This window comes from Crocuta crocuta, unplaced genomic scaffold (assembly GCF_008692635.1).
Source record: "Crocuta crocuta isolate KB4526 unplaced genomic scaffold, BGI_CrCroc_1.0 scaffold149, whole genome shotgun sequence".
NCBI lineage: Eukaryota > Metazoa > Chordata > Mammalia > Carnivora > Hyaenidae > Crocuta > Crocuta crocuta.
Window position 1 is genome coordinate 6130144 of NW_027551561.1, and position 26481 is coordinate 6156624.

The 26481-nt window shown below is 39.9% G+C and overlaps 4 protein-coding genes across 5 annotated transcripts in view; 1 reads left to right on the forward strand and 3 right to left on the reverse strand.

The window, feature by feature from the left end:
- Positions 1-267, reverse strand: part of OMG (oligodendrocyte myelin glycoprotein) — a 2877-nt gene extending 2610 nt beyond the window's left edge. The window contains exon 1 of the mRNA XM_077749685.1: positions 95-267. The gene's annotated coding sequence lies outside the window, so the exon portion shown is untranslated. The remainder of the gene's footprint in view (positions 1-94) is intronic.
- NF1 (neurofibromin 1) overlaps positions 1-26481 on the forward strand; it is a 200939-nt gene that overhangs the window by 131180 nt on the left and 43278 nt on the right. The gene's annotated exons all lie outside the window — the stretch shown is intronic.
- On the reverse strand, positions 8620-18323 carry EVI2B (ecotropic viral integration site 2B). The gene is made up of 2 exons (XM_077749801.1): positions 18029-18323; positions 8620-10306 (listed from the first exon to the last, which is right to left on the reverse strand). The coding sequence occupies exon 2, from the start codon at positions 10284-10286 to the stop codon at positions 8928-8930; it is 1359 nt and encodes a 452-aa protein (XP_077605927.1). The 5' UTR covers positions 10287-10306; positions 18029-18323; the 3' UTR covers positions 8620-8927.
- EVI2A (ecotropic viral integration site 2A) lies at positions 20118-24663 on the reverse strand. Of its 2 annotated transcripts, none has more exons than XM_077749855.1 (2): positions 24459-24663; positions 20118-22016 (listed from the first exon to the last, which is right to left on the reverse strand). In XM_077749855.1, the coding sequence occupies exon 2, from the start codon at positions 21993-21995 to the stop codon at positions 21297-21299; it is 699 nt and encodes a 232-aa protein (XP_077605981.1). In that variant the 5' UTR covers positions 21996-22016; positions 24459-24663; the 3' UTR covers positions 20118-21296. The 2 variants fall into 2 exon arrangements, with proteins under 2 accessions (XP_077605981.1, XP_077605982.1); XM_077749856.1 differs by lacking the exon at positions 24459-24663 and adding an exon at positions 22257-22281.

Here is a 26481-nt window from a genome sequence, read left to right on the forward strand (position 1 = left end):
TTTTTTTTTTTTTTTTTTTTTTTTTTTAACAAAAAAAAAAAAAAAGGAAGCAGTTTCCCAAGCCAGTCTTTTACTGATCGAAATCACAGCTTACCAGAGTGTCGTCTTCAGCAGCAGCATCTCCTTTTCCCGGGGCGCTTGGGCTCAGAGGTCGCCTTGCTGGGGAGAGCGGGAGCCGCTTCTGGCCGTGGGCTGCGCTGGCCTGCTCAGCTGCATTGTGCGGCGGGGAACGCAGCGCTGCAGCCGCCTGATCCGTCCACACAGGACGACTGCAGAGCTGTCATTGGTGCTGACTCAAATCTAGTGCAAGAGGTGCACGCGCGACAAAATGGACCCCCCCCTTTTTTTTTAACTCACAGCATCAAGCCTGCCTACATACCTCTGCTTTGCCAGAGGATGTGGTGCCCCATGCCCATTAGCCCTGGCCCTCCCCCTCCCGTTTATGTGTGTTTGAGCTCAGGTTCCACATTCTGACACTGGCTCATGAAGAAGAGGGGTTCTTTCTTAAAGCCTCTACTCCTTACTCTTCTTCCATGCTCAGAGATGTTGAAAACGAATGTGACCGCCCTTTTCTAAGAGGTTAATTTAACTATTTGTAACTCCTGCCTTTTCACGTTCTTCTAAAATGGTTTGGGTGTCCTGTCACTTTTTAAAATGACACAATACAGTCTGCTTCGTTTTGGCATGCTCCCCCAGCAGGGTGATTATTCTGTATAGTCAGCTTTTCAGATTTATCACCCACTGAAATCCTCCTTCTTCGGAAGTCCCGAATTACTTACATATGGTTATTTTGTCTCTGTCTTTCTGGTACAAAGGATCATTTAACCCAGACTACAGTCAAGACTGCAGTTTTGAATGAGCATCTCATGTTTTTAATTAAATTCATATTGAGCAAATAAACATGTTTTATCTTCTGTGTTTTAGTTGAAGGATTTGTTTTTCCTCTGTGCAACTCACTTCGTTTAGTGAGTGGGTATATGTATTGTACTGTCCTGAGACATCTTCAATACTGTAGGAGTGGCCATTTATTTGATTTTGTGTTTTAAAAATAATGGTATCAATTTTAGGTGATTTCTTCAGAATGTTTCGCATTCTGTCTTACTGACAAAGCAGTTTATAGTTTTAAAATTGCACGGGGTTGCCTGGGTGGCTCAGGTGGTTGAGCGTCCAACTTCAGCTCTGGTCTTGACCTCACAGTTCATGAGTTCGAGCCCCGCATTGGTCTCTGTGAGTTCAAGCCCCGCGTCGGGCTCTGTGCTGACAGCTCAGAGCCTGGAGCCTGCTTCAGATTCTGTATCTCCCTCTCTCTGCCCCTCTCCTGTTTGTGCTCTGTCTCTCTCAAAAATACATAAACATGAAAAAAAATGTTTTAAACAAAATTGCACAAAATAATGTCAAAGGCAAAACTTTGGTCATGAGTTTTATAGAATGTGACTAGATTTATAACAGCTTCTGCTTCACTTTTCAGTGGATTGATTATATAAATAATCTTTTAAAGCTGAAATCTTATTTCCAGAATATCCAGTTTACCTTAGAAAAGAAAGCAAATAAAGCTATGGAATTTTCATTACCAAATTATCACTGTTTAAAAACCAATTATTAGCACATTACGTGTAACGTTATGCCTTGTTGTTAAGCGTTTGTTTGTCTCTAAATTATATTTGCCATTACTTTGCCCCAGATTTTACCCCAATGAGAATTTATTGTATTGAAATTTGAAGTTTATTTTCTTAGAAAAGAACTATACTCCTAAGAGTCGCCTTTTGTATGAAGTTCACGTTCCTCAAAAAATACCTGTATTTTAAAAGTGTGCAGTGTTAGAGGTTTATTATTGATTAGGTGCTTTATTCCTGCTTGACTTGGAGAGTTCACCCTTGGACTCTTAGTAAGATTCTGTCTATGGATTTCAGAAACCAGGCATCCATCTTCGTGCTTAAAGATAATGTGTTAGGGGCGCCTGGGTGGCTTAGTCGGTTAAGCGTCCGACTTTCGCTTAGGTCATGATCTCGCAGTTCGTGGGTTCGAGCCCTGCGTCGGGCTCTGTGCTGACTGCCAGCTCAGAGTCTGGAGCCTGTTTCAGAGTCTGTGTCTCCCTCTCTCTCTGACCCTCCCCTGCTCACGCCGTCTCTCTTTCTCCTAGAAATAAATAAATAAATAAATAAATAAAGATAATGTGTTAAAAGTACTACATTCAGCAATATTGTTGTGGAACTAGAGAATGGTTGTTTTGACATTTAGATTTCTTATATTTTAGCTCCTGTATATACTGTTACACTTCAAGGAATGAGACTGAGGGTCACTTTACTTAAATCTCTGTCATAATTTTAGGAAGCCTCATCACATCAGTTGTGGAAGTGGAGTTACCCAGTCCCGTTATACTTCCCAGTGCTTTTTTTCTGAAACCAAGAACATGTTACTTCATTAACTTACGGATTCAAATGAATTTGGGGTTAGGCTTTACTGAGATTAGATTCTGCTTGTGTACTAGAAAATTCCAATACAGTAGTAGTGACGGTGTTTCTCATTTCAAGTTTGGGGACATACCAAGTTGCTTCCTATTTTTCAAAGATTATTATAAAATTCTCAAAAAGATAAAGGAGAAACATTTTTAATATATTTGAATTGTAACAATCTGTCCTTATGCTTTTGGAAGTGCTCATCAAGTAAAATAATAGTATATTACTATTACTCAAATAATAATTAGGCTTAAGTGTTTTTGTTACAGCTTATTTTAGATACGATTTCAGACAAACTGCATTTTAGATAAGTCTGTCAAGTCAGGAATTCTAGCTGTTTAAACAACTATTATATTCTAGACTAAGCAATATATTCATTTAACATATTCCTTTGTGAAACGCACTGTCCTAGGCTGTGTTACCCCAGCATTGCGAAGAGGGTGGCAGATTGCCTGCCAAGGAGCAGTGGTATATTTTTTAAGTTTATTTATTTATTTTGAGAGAGACAGAGACAGCGTGAGTGGGGGAGGAGCAGAGAGAGAGTGAGCGGGAGAGAGAGAATCCCAAGCAGGCTCCACACTCTTTGCACAGCTCAGTGCCGGGCTTGAACTCACGAACCATGAGATCATGACCTGAGCAGAAACCAGGAGTCGAATGTTTAACTGACTGAGCCACCCAGGTGCCCCTAAAAAAAATTTTTTTTTAAGTTTATTCATTTTGAGAGGGACAGAGAGAGTGAGCTAGGGAGGGGCAGAGAGAGAGGGAGAGAGAATCCCAAGTGGCTCTGCACTGTCAGTGTGGAGCCCAATATCGGGGCTCTAATTCACAAAATGCAGGATCATGACCCAAGCTGAAACCAAGAGTCAGGCCCTTAACCAGTTGAGCCACCCAGGTGTCCCTGCCTTTATCTCTTATGCTCATAACATCTGTCATGCTTATTTGAGGGTAGAAGTATTACGTTTCCTGTTTTTAGTAATATAGTTGGCTATTCAGACTGAATTTTCTGCTGAAAACAATTACGAGTACTCAACAAAGTATTTACTATCATGGATGAACTGGCAAGATAGAAATGACCAGGTTAGGTAGAGCCCATGTGGATCAGTTCCTTGCCCCACCTCCCCACCCCTTTTTTTCCCACGCCACTGCCTTGTTGCTAAAACTCAGTTGCTTGTTCATTCCGAATTTGTGTTTGCTTCCTTGTGAACATTTAATTTGTTCTTCTATCCCCCATATTTCCTATAAATGATTCCTAACAGCATTAACAAAACTGTTTATTCGTATCATCGTGCAATAGTTTGAAATAATGCCAGGATTGCTAGAGACAATGAGATTACAGACTACCGAATAAAATTTAAGATTTCTTTGCAGCTCTGTTTGCTCTCAGACTATATTTCACTAAGGATGCGTAGTCCATTCTGTGTTTGAATACAACTTGAAATAATGCCTTTTTTTCTATATCTTTATATCACTGACTTTACAGAAAGTTGGGTTCATTTGTTTCTGTTAGTTAATAGTTTTTAGGGACTGCTTAAGTCAAAGCTATATAACAGAGTATATTCAGAGAAATCTTGCTTCTGCGTCCCCTTCATCCTATTCTATTCTTCCTCCTGTTGGTGACTATTTGTATTAACTTTTGGTTATATCTTAACAGTATCTCTTCCTTCCTTCTTTTTTTTTTTTTCTTTGCAGACATATTAAAATATGTATGTATTGTATGTTCTTACTCCCTTTGCTTGTATTAAGGGCTGCATACTAAATATGCTGTTACACTTCTTCTTCTTTTTTTCCTTAATACAGCTTGAAGCTCATGTCCCATCCGCATATAGAGATCTTTCACATTCATTCCCAATGCTGAGCCCTCCATTTGGGAGTGTACTTACCAGGGTTTGTTCAAGCAGCCCCCGTTATGGACATCTGCGTCGTTACCAGACTTTTGCTGTTAACAAATAATGCCGGCGAATACCCTGGCACCGAAGTAATTTCCCTAGTAATTTTGTCTAATGAATCTTTGAAAAAGATTCCTAGGAGTAGCATTGCTGGGTGAAAGGGTAAATGCGTTTAGAATTTTCCTGGAGAATACCACATTCTTCTGTGTAGTCCACAGCACGTTGCAGCCCCTCAGCAGGGTACCACGGCGCCAGTTCTCTGTCACCTCACCATATACTTCACTGTTGAACTGTTGGATTTATAGCAATCCACTGGGAACAGTTTCTCAGGGAAACTTTAAATACATCTCTCTAATTTGAAGAAAGTTGTATAATATGTTTTTAGGAGCCATTAAAAATTTCACTTCTGTGACTGTGTTTTACATTTTGGACATTTATTTTCCTATATTGTTGTGGGTCCTTCCACCCCCCTAAATAGATTTTTTTTAAAATTCAGAAATACTAGCCCTTTGTCTTATGGTTGAAATTTTTTTCCAGTTTGCCTTAGACTTTATTAGAGTGGAATTTGTTTTGTTTTATGTTTTGACAATTAAACGTTTTTCCATATAATTGGATTTCCTTTTCTTTTTATTGCTTCTGGATTTTGAGTCTCAGCTGGGAAGATTTTTTTTCTTCTAGGTTCTAAAATAATTCTCATGTTTTCTTCTGTTACTTATACAATTTCATGTTTTATATTTAGATCTCTGGTCTGTTTGCTGTTCTTTTTTTTATAATTTTTTAAATGTTTTATTTATTTCTGAGAGAGAGAGACATTGTGAGCAGGGGAGGGTCAGAGAGAGAGGGAGATACAGAAGCTGAAGCAAGCTCCAGGCTCTGAGCTAGCTGTCAGCACAGAGCCCGACGCGGGGCTCGAACCCACAAACCGTGAGATCATGACCTAAGGCGAAGTCGGACGCTTAACCGACTGAGCCACCCAGACGCCCCTATATGCTCTTTATTCTAATGTAGCATGGAGTATGGATCCAATTTTACCTTTTCCCAAAGGTCTATCCGGTTGTCCCCATATCCTCCACTGATTTAAGAGCTGAGTCTATATCTGGACTTTTCCATTCCATTCGTCTGATCATGTATAAGTACCCCAGCGCATGATTATTATAATATTTTAATTATAGGTGCCCAAATATTTTGCTACTTTACTTTTTGATTAGGACTAGGTAATAATAATTATAGCTCAAGTCGTTGCGTCCCCCCCCACCAACACCAAATGCAGTACGTGTGCGATAGGTACGTGCTGCAGTGCGTGACGCAGGCGCTCTTTGGTCCTCTCTTAGTGAGAACAGTGCTGACCCAGGAGTCAGGGAACAAAGTCGGCTTTTAGCACCATTGCTCAGCAAGTCACTACTGTCTCTGGCCTTTTTTCTCATCAGTTAACCAATGAAAGGAGTTGGACTGGCTGGTCTTCAGGGTCGTGTCTGAATCTGGTTAGCGCCGATCTGGCACCGCCACCACGTGGTCATTCAGTCCACCTCTAAGCCCCCCTGAGCCTTGTCCTTTTGCCATTTTCAGGAAGCAAAAGTTTTCTTCTGTTCTGGATCCTGGTTCTTTCATCTCTTTTGTAGGTTTCTCTTTGCTCCAGCATTTTCTTCTCTCCCAGATCTCTTTTATTAGCCTGCATTTCTTTCTGCTGATTAAGCAGGGATTGCCACTGTTTGGCTGCTCTGCTTCCACTGACCTCAGTGGGGAAAATTACATGCAGTAAATGGGAATTCTTTTCTCCCTCGGCAGAGAATTCTTTAAAAAACACAACCCCAAGACTAGCTGCTGACAGTAAGACCGTTCTTCAGTGGTACAGAGAACAGAAGGAAGAAAACTGCACTGTAGGGTGTGAAGAAAGCAGACGGGACTATGAGCAGGGCATCGGCTCCTGATTTATCTATAAGAGCCGGTGTTTCCCCATAATTCCCAGGACCCGTCCTTCAAGAGATCAGGAAGGAAGGCGATGAGAAAGAAGGGCAAAAATGTGGAAAGTGCCCATTGAGTAACCATCTTACTTGTAAACTGAGAGAGGTTATGATGATTTAAAGTGCATCAAAGTCGACCAAATATAAAAATGTGTCTCCTGTATCTAAGTAGATTTCAGAAAGTTCATAGGAAATTCTTAAACTCCTGATTGCTGCTGGCTAGATGAACCATAAAAGTGCTAAATTTGAAAAACAACATGAAAGAAGCGTTTTAAAGTGGAAGACAAAGAACCAATGTCCTATGGCAGTAGATGCACTTCAGGAATACAGGTCAGGGAAAAGAAGTCCGAGGAGGTGTTTCTGCAGATAAAACGTTCTGATGGTCAGTCAGGGATGGTTTAACAGGTTTAAAGGAAATATTGTATAGAAAATCTCAATGTCCAAAAAGGCCTGTTAGTTTTCTTTTTTTTAAATTAGAGATGGAGTTAGTTAGTTTCTTGAAACTAGTGGTATAAATAAATACTGTGTTTTGTTCTGAAACGCCCACCACTATGGGGAGTTCTTCAAGGTTAAATGACCGACAAGACCAGCGCATTTTATTCTGAGCGATGGCTCGGGTAAGGCGGAAGACCGTGTGCTTGCTGGGCAAAGAAGCGGTTCTGTGGGCCCAGGCTGGCACCCCCACCAGCCTAACCAAGGAACGCTCACCGCCGGATCCTGACAAAGTCCAGGTCCACCCCGACTCTTATAACTCCGTTTCATCACTTGTCAGGTGTTGGAGGAAAGAATGAAATTCTGCCCGGGAAAGGTGGTTTCAGGGTTTAAATGTGTAGCGGCAGACAAGATGAGTTTAGTGAAAGTGGAAAATCATCTGTATTTGATACAATCTGTTTTTCTCAGAAAAAATCATCAAAATTTGGAATGAAGCCATAGAAGTATGGCTGTCTGTGTGTGGTTTTATATTGTTTTGTTTTCCTTTATAAGATTTCATTTTGTTTGGGTGCTAGAGCCATAGAAAGAAGAAATTCTTTAAAGAGGCTAGTTTCAGGGATGCCTGGGTGGCTCAGTCCGTTAAGTGTCCAGCTCTTGATTTCTACTCAGGTCATAATCTCACAGTTTGTGAGTTCAAGCCCTGCCTCAGGCTCTGTGCTGACAGTGTGGAGTCTGCTTGGGATTCTTGCTCTCCCTGCTGTCTCTGCCCCTCCCCTGCTCAAATTCTCTCTCTCTCAAAATAAATTTTAAAACTTAAAACAAATTTTTAAAAAAGAGGTTAGTTTAAATAATCGTGCTCCACCAACAAGATAGGAAAAGGCCTACAGTTTATGGTGCACACATATATTTTTTCAGAGTAAACATCCCCAGTCCAACCCCCACACCCCCAATTTGATGTTTTAACATCCTCGCTTTACTGTTTCCAGTGAGAGCTAAAGGAAGGTTTTGTATTCTCAGACATGCATTTCAATTTCTCATCCCCACAGACTTGGAATATATATTTAATACTTGAGTTGTTAATGTAAACTTTGGAGCTTTGGGACACCCTGGACACCCTACTGGCTCAGTCAGCAGAACGTGTGATTCTTGATTTTGGGGTTGTGGGTTCAAGCCCCACACTGGGTGTGAAGATAACTTAAAAAGTAAATTACTTAAAGTCAATCTTAAAGGGGTGCCTGGGTGCCTCATTCAGTTAAGTGTCTGACTCTCGATTTCAGCTCAGGTCATGATCTCACACTTGTGGGATCAAACCGGTATTTGGCTCCACACTGAGGGTGGAGCCTGCTTGGGATTCTCTCTCTCCCCCTCTCTCTGTGTCCCTCCCTACTCATTCTCTCTCTCTCTCTCTCTCTCTCTCTCTCTCTCTCTCTCTCTCTCAAATAAATAAACATTAAAAAAAAAAAATCTTGGGGGTCCCGGGATGGCTCAGTCAGTTAAGCATACAACTTCAGCTTAGGTCATGATCTCACAGTTTGTGAGTTCAAGCCCCACCTTGGGCTCTATGCTGTGACAGCGCAGAGCCTGGAGCCTGTCTCCCTCTCTCTCTCTGCCCCTTTCCTGCTCATGCTCTGCCTCTCTCTCTCTCTCTCTCTCTCTCTCAGAAATAAAAATAAGTATATTTTAAAAAATTAAAAAAATTTTTTAAATCTTAAATGAAAATAAAATTTCGAGTTTTGGTTAAAACTTGGATTATGTATCTAATTTCTCATCCACTCCCTCCCCATCTCAAACTTTGAAATGGAAAAACAAAATGTTATTTATTCAAGGTAACTTTATACACAGTTATTCAGGAAAAAAAATATATATATCTATATCTCCATTAGATGATATTAACTATATGTAGATTGTTTATTTCCAAAATGGTTAAGTTACTGACATACATACCATCTACATAGGTAAAATGTTCTATACATTAAAGTTAACTACAATAGCTAGTAAATAGATCACTGTTGTATCATTTTTTAAAAATAAGTTCCAGCCATGCACATGGGCTGAGCAGATTTCAGGTAGGTCCTGAATAAAAATCAAAATCGGCTACCAGTTGCATTTAATATATTTCATCATATGAAGAAAAACGAAGCTGGCGTTCCATAGAAAGGATGGAAAATCAGCTAAAAAGCAAATTACAGTATTTATAACAGGTCTTCAGGTGGGGGTGGCAGGGATTCACTATAGGCTTCACCAGAGTCCAGAGGAATGGAGAACTCCTGATCCTGGATCTCATTGTTGGAACCTTGCTGGCTTTCCATGAAATCTCCTGGTGCTGGGGGCAAGTGAAATGATGAGTCGGGCGGAGGTGGGAATGATTGTTCAGACTCAGGATTATAATCTTCACAGACTTGATTGAGACAGTCCAGAGATGGTGGGAGATTGGTGGTATCATTTGGAAGAGGAGATGAAATTGTCATTGTGGGTTTATCAGATTGGTTACTCCCCTGTCCTTCCAAATCAAGAAGTGGGGGAGGAGGTGGGTAATCTGCATCATCTGAAGAAGAAACAGCAGTGCCAATGGTTGATCCCCCAGCACTCTCCTCTGATGTGCCATTTACCTGATCTTTTATTTTCTCTGTTTTGGCGTGGTTGGAATCTCCAACGTGTTCACTCGATTCAAACAACTTAATTTCTAAGTCATCTGCTAAGAGTGTGTTTTTGCTTGGTTTCCAGGGCATGAGTGAAACAATTGATGTCCTTTTTGTGGGTGCTTCGTTTTCTCTAAAGTTATCCAAATATATGTCGGGGGTTTCACCATCGGCAAAGGGAGACCTACCTGCCCAATTCTGATCACTTGAAACCGGTTTTCTAAAGCATTTCCATAGCACAATCATGATTATGGCTACCAACATAGAAGTCAGAATTACACCCACTAATATGGCGGCTATTGAATTAGAATTGGTTTCATGTGGGATAGTTGTGTTACTGGTAGTTTCTAGGATGAATCCTGGAGTAATCCTCTGTGAGCTTTTGACACTTGGTGTTGTTTGTAAAGCTGGATTATGAACAGTCGATGGTGTTGGTTTTCCAGAAGAGTTGTGGCTAGATGATGGTTGATGAGTAGAAGTAGAGAGAAACGGCGGCAGTTGTGTGGGAGAAGTATGGGCAGATGGTGGTAGTTGTCTGGCAGAAGTAAGCACAGGTGGTACTGTTGGTCGGGTGGAGTCATTGGCCATCAGCATTGGTTGTGTGGTGATGTTTGAGGCAAGTGGTTGCCCAGCAGAAGTGTGTGCTGCTGGTTTTTCAGAGGAAGCATCAGCACCTGGTGTGGAGTGTCCGGCAGCAACTTTGGCGGTTGATATGGGTTGTGCCGAAGAAACAGGGTTGAAATCTGTTGGTTGACTCAAAGGATTCCCTGTTGTGTTTTGAGAATTAGCTGAGACATACGGCCTTGAGGAACCAAATACAGTAGACTCTGTTGTAATATCTTCTGCCTCTAAGAGAAATATATCATTGAAGTGCCCACAAAACAAAATTAAGATGAAATCCTTGGGATCCATTTCAGAACGTTTCCTTTTCACTAGTGGTTTTATGATGAAAGAAAGAAAGACATATTATTTGGTGTCTGGCACAAAGTAGGTAGGTACTTGATAAGAGTTTACTGTTTCTAACTGAGACTTCATACACTATAGTGGAAATAACCCTTGAATACATCCAAATGTATACAACATTTGGACTTCACAGGCCACCATCTCTCTTCATTCTTTCATAGGATCTGTACTTGGCCCTGCTACCCCTTTAGCTTCATTACTTTATAATCCTTCATTTCACGTCATACTTCTTAAATACGTCGGCTCTGTGTGCTGGTTCCATATGCTCTCTACTTTTTTCTTCCTTGCTACTGGAAATATACCAGTCCTGTTGCTTCGGAGGACACCAGTAATCATCTATTACCTAACCCAGCAGTCTTTTTCTTTCCTCCCTCTCTTGACCACATTTGACACTATTGACTATGCCTTCGCTACTATTCAGGTAGCTCTTTGTGATATTCTTCCTTTCATGTTAATCTCACAAGCTCCTGATTTTCTCTTCTCAAATATGGGTACTCGGTATTCAGTCCTCACTCTTACCTGCTTTTCTCTGATCCTGAAGCTATAAACTTTCAGCTCTCGCTTATATGCCCTACCTCCCAAACCTGCACGTCCAGCCTAAATCTCCTGAATTCTGATTGCATTTCCATGACTTTTTGGTGAACGTCTCCATGTATACATCCTACTGTCAGCAAAGTTAACAAACTTAAAACAATTCATCTTCACCATCTTCGTGTCAAAACTGACTCCTCTCTTCTCTGTTTTCATTAATGGTATTACCTTTGTTAAGTTCTTTATGCACAGAGTCTAATGTGTTAGGATTCTCTGCAGCATCCTCCGAGCCTAGCACTGTGCCATTAGTTTAGGATCTCGTACTCTTAAAGGAGTCCGCTCACCTCAGAATCCTAAGTGAACTTTGACTGTGATCGGGTCAGTTCTGTCCAATTGGCTAATGTTGTCTTGCCGATGCTTTCATTCATTTATCGATGAACACTGTGTGTCAGGCCTGTTCTAGGTTTGAGAGATACCCTTCCCCACCACCAACATATAGTTTCCAGTGGTGGAAAGAAGTAATAATTATAATAATTTAGTAAGTTTTCTCATAAATGTATGCAAGAGATGCACAGAGGAACTAACATAGCCTGGGAGGTCTTCAGGGAGGGTTTCTCAGAGAAGTAAAACTCGAACTGCATTTTGAACAGTTCTCTAGGAATGAATTAAGCAAATGAAATATTCCCATCAGGGGAGCAACATATGGACATGGGAAGAGAAGGCACATGTGTAAGCTTGGCAGGCAGGGCTTTTTGTGGGATGTGGTAGATGGTAAAACTTCACGAGTTAAGTTCCTGGTCTACTTCCAGCATGTAACTCTCCATCTAACCGTGAGAACTAGTCATTTCATCCCTCCTGCTCTCAGTTGTTGGATCTCTAAAGTGAGGAGTTAACACCAAGATCGTTTTCAGCACTAGGTGTAAACACCTGTTTTGTATGTCATTCAACACAATGATAACTATTTGGTTGTTTCTTAACATTAGGGAAAGGAACATCTCAGGGTGTTAGATCCTGGTATATATGATTAGAAACTATAGTTTTTCGGGGCACCTGGGTGGCTCAGTTGGTTAAGCAGCCGGCTTTAGCTCAGGTCATGATGTCACAGCTCGAAGGCTCCTGAGTTCGAGCCCCGTGTCAGGCTCTGTACTGACAGTTCAGAGCCTGGAGCCTGCTTCGGATTCTGTGTCTCCCTCTCTCTCTGCCCCTCCCCTGATCACACTCTGCCTGTCTCTCTCTCTGTCTCTCAAAAATTAAATAAACATTCAAAAAAATTTTTTAAAAAGAAACTATAGTTTTTCTATGACCTCTAGGCCAATCAGAGACAGATGTGGTGTTCTATGCAAAGTACAAAAACAGAAGAGGAACGCCCTGACATTTTGCAGATAAATAACTTTTCAGCATATTGGAATACTTTTCGTTACTTAACTCCTCTGTCACTTAGTACACACTGATGGTAAATTACCCTGTTTTAGTGGAAGACATGTGATTTTTTTCCCTCTTACGGTCTCTTCCTTTTTATTTTCTAATACTTCAAGTGGAAATTAAAATGTTTGTCCTCTGCACTGTCCTGCACTCGTTTGATCGTAAAAGCATGTATAGACATGTACTGCTTGCTTGCAGGATCCCTGTTGCCATCAAAACAAAAATCCTAAACTGAGTTTTTTTCTGGTTTGAATGTACCAATCCTGAGTCCTATCTCAAGACTGAAACTTCTCATTCAGCCAAATCCACCTCTTCCTATCTTATGTACTTTCCAGACAAGTGCTTTTTCCCCTAAATAGACACTTTTAACTACACTGTTTCTCACCCTCTTAGTGTGTGTTCTTCCCCCCACACCCCCTAAACCCAGCCTCTTTTCAAATCTGAACCTGCACTCATTGGTCAGACTTCAGCTTAAATCCCCCTTCTTCTTCTTCTTCTTCTTTTTTTTTTTTTTTCAACTTTTATTTATTTATTTTGGGAGAGAGCATGAGCAGGGGGAAGGACAGAGAGAGAGAGAATCGAAGCAGGCTCCTCACTGTCAGCACAGAGCCTGACGTGGGGCTCAGTCTCACAAATCATGATATCATGATCTGAGCCATAATTAAGAGTTGGATGCTTAACCAACTGAGCCACCCAAGGTGCCCCTTAAATTCCCCTTCTTAAGCCAAGTTCTCTGGACCACAGTCCAGACAGATCAGCCATTCTCTGAATTCTTCTAGTTCTTGTCATCTTTATGGTTCCTTAGATAATTATTCATGTTTGCACCTCACTCACATCTTTATTCTCTTAAATAATTGTGTTTATTTTTTATTACTTTTAACTGATCACATTTTATTATCCCCACCTGCTCAAGTAAGAACCTTGAAGAAGGCAGAAAAGAAACCAAGAAAAATATTTATCTGGAACATAGCTGTTTAACCTTTAAATGACTCTATGAGGAAGATGGTGGAATCCTTGACTTTACAGATAAAGAGACAAATTCACATGTGTTTGCCCAGCGTCGGGGCGCCTGGGAGGTTCAGTCGGTTAAGTGTCCGACTTCAGCTCAGGTCATGATCTCACGGTTTGTGGGTTCGAGCCCCACGCAGGGAGGGCTCCGTGCTGACAGCTTGGGGCCTGGAACCTGCTTCAGATTCTGGGTCTCCCCCTCTCTCTCTGCCCCTCCCCTGCTCACACCCTGTTTCTCTCTAAAAAATAAGTAAACTTTTACAAAAACCACTTAAAAAAAAAAAGAGTTTGCCCAGTGTTATGTCATTGTTAGGGACAGATTGGCATTTGTACCCAGGACCATCTGATTCACAAGCACATGTTCTTTTTACTGCCCTAAACCACCTCAGGGTTTCCATCTTGATTCCTTTCCAGCAAAGAGCCGTGTGTGTTAGGAGCGTAGTGAGGACCTAACCCGTATTGGCTTCATGGTTCCTTTCCTTTTCAGCTTTTCACTATTAATACTTCTGCCAGAATGTAAGCAGAGAAGATGAACTCTAAGTTATTAAATTACCCATTTCATAAAGGGCTTAATAGAGAAAGAAATGGAAACTTTTGGCATAAATATGGGGATTTGATATCATTTTAGATGGTTCCCGTGTACAGTTCCCACTTGCTCTTCTTACAGATTGCCACCCCCCCCCAAAAGTTATTCTTCGGAGTTTCACTTTGCTTTTTTAGAAAATGCCATCCAAAGCAGTGGAAAATATAGGCTGTGAATTGGCTTCAGCCAGAAATGTTTCCTCTTTCGTGACTTCACTTAAAATGTTTTAAAAACCCACATGGTTCCTCTTTTCATTTAGCTGAAAAAGGCATTAGAGAAGGAAAAACCCCAAACAGGAACATAATTATAAGCCTATTTTAGGTTGTAAGATTAATTTTGAGAGGTTCATAGTTTCTTTGATCAATAGGAGGATCATAAAACGTTCACTACATGAGATCTTTTGCTTGTCATCTAAGGGTTACAGCAGTATCAAAACCAAATTCTATTTTTTACCTATCTTATCTCTTTTTCCCAGTCTTCAGTTAGCCGTCTGCCCTCCCGGCATCTGCTACATCAGAATGTTAGAATCTGTTAGAATTCTGCAGCAAATCAGAACAGTCCAGAAAAGAAAGAGTGGGATTTAAAAGAGGGGGCCTAGTAGTGAAGAAACTTTTAACTTTTCTAACGCAGAGAAGTGAAGGTGGCCGTTACTACCAGCGCAGAAAGTTACTACAGAAACATATGTAGGTTTTTAAAAAATATATAAACCAATAAAGAGTGCAAAGAAATTTAAAAAAATAGCACCAAAGAGAAAAATAAAGCAAAAATTAAAGGAAGCAGCAAATACATGGAAAAGGAGAAGGTCAGTGGACTAGAGAAAGTATTGAAAAGTTATGAAAAGTTGAAGAAAAAGTGGTGGTTATGTAACTAGCAAGAACGTAGGGTCGATGATTAGAGTGGGCAAAATGAGAAAGAAGTTGGGGGAGACATTGAAGCGGATGAAGGAGAGTGCCACCAAGTGCTGTCCTCTGTCACTGGCCTGTATCTGCGGAAAGACCTGCCTTCCCGAGATGGAGGACATGACTCACCCGACTTCTCAAACACACTTGTCTTTCATTTCACGTTCTTCTGTCTGTTCTAAGGATCCTTAAGATCCTTTTGACATTTTTTCCCTGACACTGTTCAGAAGCATACCTGCTCATTATTCAAAAGAATCCATGCACATAGCATAGCATTTTTCTAAAAATCCCTTAGTCTGCTGCTCAAGCACATCCCACATTTTTCTACCTTCATATGCCAGGATCTTGCTCATTATTATAGGTTGGCAACTTTGAGGTCAAAATCTGTGATTTTACTCCTTTGCTTTCCCTGACCATTTAAAAATGTTTTAAAAGAAGAAGGAAAACATCAGCTGTATTTTAACTAAGTATATACAGGCAGTTATAGTGAAGTAGGAGCCTCATATATTAAACATGTTCTTAACAATATAATGGCATAAGTATATAAAGAGTCTATTTAGGGGCGCCTGGGTGGCTCAATTGGTTAAGCGACCGACTCTTGATTTCAGCTCAGGTCATGATCTCCTGGTTTGTGAGATCGAGCCCTAAGTTGGGCTCCGTGCTGACAGTGCAGAGCCTGCTTGGGATTCTCTTTCTCCTCTCTCTTTCTGCCCCTCCCTCCCTCACGTCTCGCTCTCTAAATAAATAAGTTTTTAAAAAGAAAGTCCAGTTAAAATTGATTCTGTTAAGTTGGCTATGATAAGAAATAGGTCATTGTCATTTAAAGAGAATCATGGAGATTCAGAGAGCATATTCCTGAGAAAAAGTCAAGTATAGGTAATAATAATACCTGAATTATTATGACTTTGATATTATTACTACTTTGATGTAATAAGTTACAATATAGACAGCTTAAAATTTATTGTAGTGTATCTCCAGCTGGTTAAGTTAACTCACGAAAGGAAGAAAACACCAGTTCTGTGTCTTAAGGAAGACTGGCAAAGGAGATTAACCTTGAACTATAATAGGAAGTATTTGGTGACTTTTATCAGTAAGAATAGCTATCATTTACTGAGTACCCACTAAATGTTAGGTACCATCCTATTTTGATGAGCAAGGTAGTATTACCTTCATCTTATAGATAGAGAAACTGAGACCCAGAGATGTGGGGTAACTTGCCAGAATGTCACAGTTGCGAATAAAGGCACTGTTAAAGAAATCATGCCAGTCGTGTACCGAGCCATTTCCTTCTGTTACGAGTCACTATATATGCTGCACTGTCTTTCATAGTAAAATTATGAAGCAGGAATGTTTTATGAAGGAAGGAGACGTGGGATCTCTGAGAACAGATATGTAAATAACTTTTGGAGGCTGCCTTGAGTAAATGGTAGGGAAAAAAACCTATTTAGTCCTCTTGAGTAAATGGTAGGGAAAAAACTACTTAGTCCTCTGATTCTGTGAAAACAGTTGTGGGAATTTTGAATGGTTACCTTGGAAGCTATCATATTTGAGGTGACTTAAAGATTGGACATTGAAAGCCATCAGATTTATATTTAACAAGTTTGAACTTATTCAGAATTCATAATTTCCTTCTAAGTAGAGTTACATAGGAATTAATTGGAAAAAGACAAGTACTGTTAAACTCACAAGTACTATTTCTTTTTATTTTTTTAACATTTATTCCTTTTTTGAGAGACAGAGAGACAGTGTGAGTGGGGAAAGGACAGAGAGAGAGGGAGACACAGAATCCGAAGCAGGCTCCAGGCTCTGAGCTGTCAGCAGAGCCCAACGCAGGATTTGAACTCACGAACCGTGAGATCATGACCTGAGTGGAAGTTAGACACTTAACTGATGGAGCCACCCAGGCACCCCATAAACTCACAAGTACTATTGAACTGACCCTTTAAAATTCTAGAGAGACAAGTCTTCTCTAAAAAATGATAAAAATCTTTATTTTCAAACTGAAGTAATAATTACTTAGAAAAAATCCAAAGTAGACTTCTATAAGGGAAAGTCATAACTATTTATGAAATGTTGAAATAGAGCATCACCCACTATGAATTTGTTCTGTGATATTACAAGTCCTATATAAACTAAACTCTTTGCAATTTTTATTTTGGAGGATATTTACTTTATAACTGCCCGGTTTACTCACAGAATATTCTATTATTGATCCTGTGAGTGTTTTTTTCCTATATTTATCTTCTACCATTTACTAAAGGCTCAGATGATAATGTGTGGCATAAATACGTAGATGATATGAATACATGTACACACATTTTATCAAAACAGTTTTGTCTTAGTGAGCTTTAAAAATGAGCCAATAAAATTCTTACTACTTAAACATAAATTAAAGAGTATTACTTAAATATAAAATTGTTAAATATAAAATTCTGTATGTGTAAAAACTAAAGCATATGTAATAATGATAGTTGAGTATGTCATCTAATCTCCTTTGCTTTCTTTTTAAATTAAGTGAAGGGGAAGATGACCATTTTTACCATGGGAACTAAAGGGGATTAAAAACTAAGTCTATGGATTATGTTACAGATAGGAAAATTTTATAAGAAGCAAGTTAGAACTCTTAACGGTTGGCATTTGGGGCTTATAAATTCAGTCATACCCCATGGATTCTAGTTTTACTTCTAACCCTATAGCTTTATCCACCATGTTTATAAGTTTCTGTCTTTGAATCATAGAACTAAGGCTAACTAACTGTTGTGATTGAATAAACTTAAAAGGGCTTATATTATACCAACCTAGCTGAACACTTTTCTCCAAGGCAAGCTCAACACTGAACATTTTTTTAATAAACTTTTTTTTTAATTTTTTTTTTTAAATTTATTTCTGAGAGAGAGAGACAGCGTGAGCCAGGGGAGGGTCAGAGAGGGAGGGAGATACAGAATGTGAAGCAGGCTCCAGTCTCTGAGCTAGCTGTCAACACAGAGCCCAACGCGGGGCTCGAACCCACGAACCGTGAGATCATGACCTGAGCTGAAGTCGGACGGACGCTTAACCGACTGAGCCGCCACCCAGGCGCCCCATCACTGAACATTTTTAATACCATGCAATGAAATTACAAAACTGTTAATAGATATCTTTAGGCTAGCAGAGTTTATGTATAAAACGCTAACAGCAGTTTAGTTTTAAAAATAAATTTCATACACAACAAAGATCAAACCAGATTGCCTGTGTGAAAGTGTTCTTACCTCAGCTGTTAACTTCTTTTTGCAGAATGCTAAATTCTTGTTCTAACTGGACATTTTGCCGATTTGGCTAAGAAAGCAAAAGGGGTGGTTAAGTTCAGATTAAAAATGGTCCTGTAGCCAAACTGAACTGCTTTCTGCAGAAAAAGAGGAAGTTGATGGATAGTTGGTTCAGGAAGTGCAATAAGCCACAAGATGACTAAGAGAGGCACTACTTTAACAAACCTTATTTTGAAACGCGATTTGCAGCTCTATGATTTGAATGCTTTTAATTAATATTGGTAAGTAAACATTTGAGACTCTCTAGTCATGTGATTATAGAATTTAAATATTTAGAATAGAACTGTAGAGGAAACTCACATATTCTAAGGAAAAACTACCTATTGGGTTATTACCCAAAGTGAGATTTCTTTTCGTAAAAAGCAAATGGTGTGTTCTGTTGACTTGATCACCTTTTTTGCAAGTTGCTGTACTTCTGAGTCATCACTTCCTTCTCCGGAGAAATTTGTTTCTTACGGAGCTGTTGTGAAGATTAAATAAGATAATGTGTCTAAATGCCTCACACACAGTAGGTAGCCGGTAGGCATTGACCTTATTTCCTCCTACATAATTTAGACAAAGCCCAGGTAAACTTAGAATCAAATATTTTTTGGACTAAATACTTAATGATTTTGAAGTTCAAGTGCACAACTCTTTGATTACCCACAAAGTAGGTACTTCTCAGTGGAAGGTAATATAAATTGGGAATCATTATTAAAATAAATTAAGCAAAGTATATTGAAAAGAGAATGTGTCAGTCTGAATAAAAATTTTCTTTGGACAAGTCACCTTATAGCCTCTTTCCTCAATTGAAAAAGGGAGATCATAATTCCTAACTTGTAGATCTGTTACGGGATTAAATGTAAAGTGCCTCGGATAGCACCTGTTACAGTAGAAACGGTAAGGATTAAGCCATGCCCTGCTTTTTCCTGGGCACTGCAGAGGATCCCAGACTGTTAAGACCTCGTTCTTAACATCAAGGTTACTTATAACCTGGTACAAAAAGAATCATTTCTGTTTCTAAGGGGTCCTACTATAAAGCAGAATATAATCAAAACACTAAACTTTTGATTCATCACTATGTTAAAATCCCCAAATTAAGCGTGTGGACCATAATACCCAGGTGTCCAAACCAAAAATGTCTTTGTTCAAAAATCACTTTTAAAATTTGAACTCAAAACATATCTTAACGCATCATGTTTAAACACTGTCAAGTTTGAAAAGGAGCCACTTTGGTTTGTTCATGAGCTGCCATTGGATTGCGTCATTCTGAGGGTGTGTATTTAATGAGGGAGTGATGAATTTTAGGTATTTCTACCATAGAAACTTTCTGTTTTGTCAGAAAACATTTGACCTGTATGTTGAATATGGAAGTAGTTTCCTAGTTAATTTCTTATTCTTAAAATGGTGCTAACTTGTTTCAGTCTCCTCTGACAAGTATATTTGACTCCTGATTCAAGGAGCTCTTTGTGTTCCCGCTAGTTGTTCGAGTACACGATCTCACATTATTAATTTGTATAAGGTGGGAGCTCTGCTCAGTTTCTTGGCCAGTCTGGTCCTTTGTACCCCCTGAGAAGGGATCTGGATATCACCGTCGCTGGCATGAGTGTTCTCTTGCTTCCCCTTTTTCCTTTTTTGACATTTGGCTTTATCTAGAATGATATGGTTATAATTTTTTAACACATTGGCAATAAATTGATCATAAAATTGATGCTTTGGTTTTTTTCCCCTCTCATTTTAAGATGTAACCTAGATCTTTAGAGCCATGGTACCTGTAAAAAGTGAATTTGATGGCCAAGAGCAGCATCACCTAGAGAATTAATGCAAAAAATTACCAGTGCCTGGAGGTCACCCCATTCCAGCTGAATCAGAAAGAGAGGGTGGGAAATAGGTATTGGCTAGTTTTAAAAACTCTTCAGATGATTCTGATACACCGTCAAGATGAGAATCACTAACCTAAAAGGGAGAATAAAATTGTGATCATACTTGACAAAAATCTATAAAATATTTTCTTAAATGGCTAGCATATTGCCCCAAATAAATACTCAGTAAGGAATGAGATTTTTTTTAATGTAGCTTGGTCTTTAGTTAGTATGCCCTGATCAGTTTTAGTAGTCAGTTGGAAAGGCTCTCAAACCAACTTTTGTAATGCATTTAACTGAAGGTGGCAGTCTTGATTTAAGTGTAAGTCATTATTTTACTTGAACCCAGTTTCTTGAAAGGTTAAACAATTACATGGAGTACCCTGTTTTCCAAATTAGAGCGAACACATACCCATCTTTCCTTTGCTTCTGTCACATCGGACAGTGGAAGGAAGGGAGGGAGGGAGGGAGGAAGGAAGGAAAAAAAGATCATTTGTTAAGAAGTCAGAAAATTAATCACCCTTTGGATATTTGCTATAAATGGTCCAATAAGCAGTATTTGTAGAACAGAGGTACACTGCAGTTCAGATATGCTGTACATTTACACTTGGCCTTCGTGGTGGCTACAATCGCCTCTGTTTCAGTGAGGTGCGATTTCTTACGGAAATCTTTACACTGTGTTCTCTAAGATAATAACATGAATACAAATAATATATGTAGTCAGTTTTATTCTAATGAGTCTTAATTTAGGATACAAAATTAAAAGTTTTAATTAAATATTTGTAGTAAAAAAACATTTTCTTATGTGTGCCATGCATAGAGATGAAAACATCTAGCATAAAATTAGCTGTGTTGATACATGAGCTGGTACCGATCGCGTTGCGTTCGGCAGAGGCACCATTAAACTGCAGTTCAACTCTGTGCGTTAGGAATTTGGCTTCTGTTAGATGTCGAAGCAGATGCTTGCCTCGAAGGGCACACAAAACTCTTGGAAGTTTAATTACATCCAGACAACGACCACCTAACTACTGTGGCTGGCCAGGACATATTTAATTGTTCCCTTCTTCCTCCCTTAATCAGTCATTTCCTCCAGCTCGTCTTTAAAACCTTCTCCACTTTCTTGGGTGTTTTATTATTTGCTTTTTAAGATATTCAGTGTCGGAATACAAGTGCACAGTCTAAGTATTTGAGAAGGTGAGCTGAATTCCCCCCCCTTCGCTCGCACCTGCTTAATTCTGAATTGCAGGCCTGCTTGTGTCCACACAGTTTAGAGCCCCGGACCAACTTGGCATTGAATATCACAGCGACTTCATTTTTACTTCATAAGCTTTCTCATCGCTGCTTCGTGTGTGTCCCTACTAACACTTTTGTCAGTTAGGGGGGTTTCCAGCTCCTCCTCCATCTTTCCTTTCCCTCGTAGCTAGGAGGGTCCCGGGAGACTGCAGCACGAGGTTGGGCCCTGTGAGCTGGTGCGCTCTTTTCCAGGTGTCTGATTCAGCAGCCCACAGGCCGCCGCTTGCCAGAAAGTCGCCGTTGGTTCTCGGCTGACGCTTGCCTACTTGTTTTGATCGTCTGAGAGATGAGACTTTGTTTGCCAGAACTACAGTCGAAAGAAATAGGAGGGTGCAGATGAGAAAAAGCACTGCAATGATAATCAAGCAAATTAGCATAGCCATTTTGTTGCTGTTTTCCTCACAGACCCCTTTCTTGAAAATTTCATGGTGGCTTTTGCTTGCGTTTTCCATGCTCTGTACTGTCGGAGAGCCGTTCCTGACGACAGAAGGCCTAGAAGTCTCCGGTTCCCACTGAGAAGTTAGAGAGAGGGCAGGAGATGACGTGGCTCTTTCAGTCGTGTTTGTAGAATTACCCTCTTTATCTACGGCAGAAGGGGGAGGGCTGCTGTTCATGTTTTCATTCTGGTCTCTGCGCGCCTTAGTTTGAATATCTGGATCCCAGACCGTAGTGCCGTTAGCCCACAGGTGGGTATAGTTTGCTTTTGCTCCGGGATGCAAAGAAAAAACTGTTGTCATCACAAAGGCAAGGTGCAGGTAACGTCCCGCTGTCTCCATATCCGTGAGCACACTGGTAATCTGTTGGGACAGCAAGGTCAGGTGTTAGTTTGTGAAAGAATAACCGTTCCTGCTTTTCGTGATTGTAGTTAAGAGGTGGACAGCTGATACGTCACAGGTAAGCCACACACTCATGCCGAACGCTTGCTATCCTGTTGGCAGGCCTTCTCAACTGACTTTTTCTATTAGGTTATGTCTAAAGAATCCGTTTGATCTCTGTTATTCTTTTAAATGCTAGAAGTTCGCATTATAAATACCTACGAATCATTTTAAACTGAACGCTGTGGTTTTGTGTAGTTCTCTCCCGCTCAAGCATGCTGAACTTCAGCTTTGAGTTGACAACTTCTGCTTTTACTTTTCTGATTCCTCCTTCCGCCCCCGCCCCCGCCCCAACCATTTAAGGATCTTTCTTGCAGAAACTCCCCACACTTAACAAATGTGCCACCCGTCTTCGTGTGGGCCTTGAGCGTTTTGCTTTAAGTAGGAAAAGAACGTGCAAATGGCTTTTTGGGCTTGGGTTTGGGAGTTGAGAAAGGGGAAGTGTGGTAGCCACCAAAGGAAAAGGATTTCAAATAGGAATTCAAGATGTTCTTTTCTCTTTCCGGGTGTTTATCTTGAAGCTGAGACTAAAGCTAGTGCTTACAAATCTACTCCTGGCTATTTGTGAAAGCACTTACACGGTGTTGGCTCTCTCTCTTCGCCTCCGTAGCCCCTGACTTCTTGTGGCTTTCTGAAGGCAAAGGCACGCCAGGTTTTTTAGCCTAAAAATCTGGCATTACGGTGAAAAAGAGGCAGATTTCTTCTGAATAATCCCAAAAGTTCAACAAATTTATTGACTTTTTTTCATCATCACTTATGCCCAGCATGTCTTTTTTGAATCTTTTGACACAGTTATTTAGAATACGTGATACAGGAAAATAGAGACACCAGGATTGTGGGGATTTAGGCTGAAGTGGGACGACAAGACAGATCTTGAGTCTCAACATATAAATAAAAAAGATGAGCGTTAGTTGTGGCTTCGGGCTCCTTGAAAGCAGTGCAAAAGGAGACCCACCAGTCTGTTCCTAATTCTCATTAGCCACCGTACGATTGAAGATTTAAACCGAGCTGGCATATCTGTCCCAGGCACTGATGAACCAGTGGGAAAGATTTCTCACCGTTATCGAGTGATCTCTGGTGTAGTAATATTCTGTTTGGAGCTACTTTTGTAAGAGCGTCTTACTGTTATCATTTGTCTGAGATAACTGGAAGCAAAACCTTTATTATTCTCCTGAGATCGACTCAATGGAGTTGCCTGTTTAAGATCTTTATTTTATTGATGTTCTTCTCAAACCTAAATGTGCATGGGAGTTGTTTGTTTGTTTGTTTGATGTGGATTCTGGTTCTGTAAGTCTAAGAGGGACCTGAGATCTGCATTTCTGACCTCCTCCCAAGTAAGACGGATGCAGCTGCTAGCCATGCTTTTTTGAGTTTTGAGGTTTTATAAGAAATAGTTGCTATATGTCATTGGATAATATTTGGATGCTGTTGATATACAGAAATTAAGAATAACAAATGTGATACGTTCTTATGCAAACAAAAGTAGCTTATAATAAATGAACTGGCAACTAACCACTGATGCAATATTTCCTAAAGGAAAATAAGGAGAATTAAGATTACTTAATAGACACTTGAAAGGTTTATACACTGACTTCTATAAAATAGCGTTCCGCTTCACTTTTTAAGTTGAATGACCTCAATCTTTGGATACTCTACGATTCTTCCACAAAGAGAAATATTTTATTTTGGGTTAGCAAGTAATTTCCATCCTTGCATCCCAGACTAGCCTATTGCATTCAATGCTAAAGTGATTTAAAGTGGGTTATTCTTACCACGTTAGTTCATTAACGATGTAGTATTATGCATCGCGGTATCCGTACTCATTTTAGCAGTGCTTACCACGGGGGAGATAATAGGCCCGCTGTGGATTGTCTTCAGCCAGATGTACTGTCGGCCCCAAATAAACAAGCTGGGAACAAAACGAGACTTTCTCTTGCCCTTACAGATGCCTGAGAACAGAGGACTGTCTCTGTATTCCTAATCTATGCCATAGAAGCCAGGTTATGTTATCAAAAGTTCCCTTTATCTCTGATCATTTTTCATAAAATTTACAAGGCCTGAGTATTAGGAATGAGAACTTTATTTTTTAAGCTTTTTAAATAACAAGTAAAACTTTTCAATTCACTGTGGAGTCTAAACTCAGGTCCTTTCTAATCCTAATAAAAACTCTATGTCGAGGATAAATCTTTCCATTTGTAACTTAGTTGTTAATAGGACAGAAAACAAGAGCATACATTTTCAGTCACTTATGGTTCTTCTTTATTAGTAAGATTCTTAGGTATTATTTGAAAACACCTCCTGGAGTAGTAATCTGTACGAGGTTATGAGTAAGAAGGCATAAGAAAAGCCATATATACGACCTACCTTACAAATTCTTGGTCAGAATCTGATTTTAACCTGATTTTAATAAAAGCCGCTTCTTTTCTTGTCTTGAAGCACAGCTCCCAGTAACTTAAAGCAGAATAGACTTGGAGAATATGAACTTTAAAGTAAATCTGCAGTTAAAGAAAAGGATATGTACAGCTAGCTTTCCACTTTTAAAACCAGACCACAGATGACACATTTCCTTTCTGCGGCAACTAAAGCACATGTCACAGGGGGGAAAAAAAATCCAACTTGTCCAGTTGGCCACTGGCATGACAGGAGGCTTTGTACAACTAATCCCCGCCTTCAGGGCAGGGAGGGCTTTCCACTCCGTGCCTTTGACCTTTATGCTCATTGTATATGCCTGCTGTGTGCTTTTGAATGTTGTATTCGTATCATTCAAAAGGAGATGGAAGGGTATTTTTCCTGCAGCACTAAAATCTTCTCTGAACGTTTCCTTTGGGTACAGACGGATTTGATGACACGAGCTAGGAGACCCAGGGTACTGGTCAGATAATAGACGTGCGCGTAACCGACCTCTCAAATTGTGGAACTACAAAAGACTTGAGAAAATATCTAATGAATTTAGATTATATGGGGCAGAATATACTTCTGTGTTGTTGAGTGTACACACACAAAGACCCTCGCGCGCGCACACTCCTCGAAGGCCCTGTCATCACTGCATGATGATATTCAGTGTATCTAAATGGACTTCATTTTCCCTCCAAAAGTGGCTGCCCCTCATGTTCATGATGAGCAACATTCTTTGTGATCTCACACGCTTGATATACAGCAAGTCCTTTTAATTCAAGTCCTTTCTTTCAGCCCTGACCAGAACTTGGATCATGTTGGCTCTTCCTTCATATTCTTGAATTGGTTTCTTTTTTTTTTTTTTTTTCCTAAACTGTCACTGTTTCATTTAGATCCTAGTAGGCCATACCTAAACTACTACAGTATCTTTTTTTTTTTTTTTACCAGCCCTGACTTCTTCAGGTATCTTGTATACATCACTTCCTTTGATTGTATCACTTCTTTCTTTAAGAATGTAAAGTTGAATAACTCCCCTAACACCTATAGCAGTGAATCAGAAATATTCGTGTACATAAATATCAGATGAGAAGGTTGTCGAAAAACAGTGAAAATTGCTGGGCCTCCCGGTACAGATTCACACGTAGAAGGTCAGGATGGGCGCCGGGGAGCCAGACTGTGTTCATAGCAGGTGCCACAGTTGATTGTGATACTGGGCTCCGCGAGAAATACCGGAGAAAACTCAAACCTCTTAGTTGAAAACTTTTCGATCTCTTCACAACTTGGCTATTACGTATTTTTCAGGCTTTCTCTCTTTTTTTGGTAAAGTTAAGCTTTCCATTTTATTTGATTTTGTTCTTTAATTTTTATTTAAATTTCCAGTTAACCTGCGGTGTAATGTTAATTTCAGGTGATTCAGCACTTACAACACCTGGTGCTCGTCACAAATGTGCCCCTTAATCCCCAGCACCTATTTAAGTGCCCACCCCCCCTTCCTCTCCAGTGACCATCAATTTGTTCTGTATAGTTAAGAGTCTGTTTTCTGGCTTGCCTCTCTCTTTTTCTCCCCTATGATTGTTTGTTTTGTTTTTTAAATTCCACATATGGAGTGAAATCATGTGGTATTTGTCTTCCTCTGACCGACTTATTTCACTAAGCATAAAACACTCTAGCTGCATCCACATTATTGCAGATGACAAGATTTCGTTCTTTTTTTATGGCTAATATTCTGTTGAAATATATACCACCTCTTCTTTATCCATCTGCAGTCGATGAACATTTGGGCTCTTTTCCATAATTTGGCTATTGTAGATACTGCTGCTGTACACATCAGGGTTCATCAGTGCTGTAAACATCGAATTAGTATTTCTGTATCCTTGGGGTAAATACCTACTAGCACAGTTGTCCAGCTTTATCTCTTAAAACCCCGCTACGTGAATCCTTCATCCAGCTAAACTAGCTGACTGTTGCCTCAGCACACCTAGGTATCTGTTTC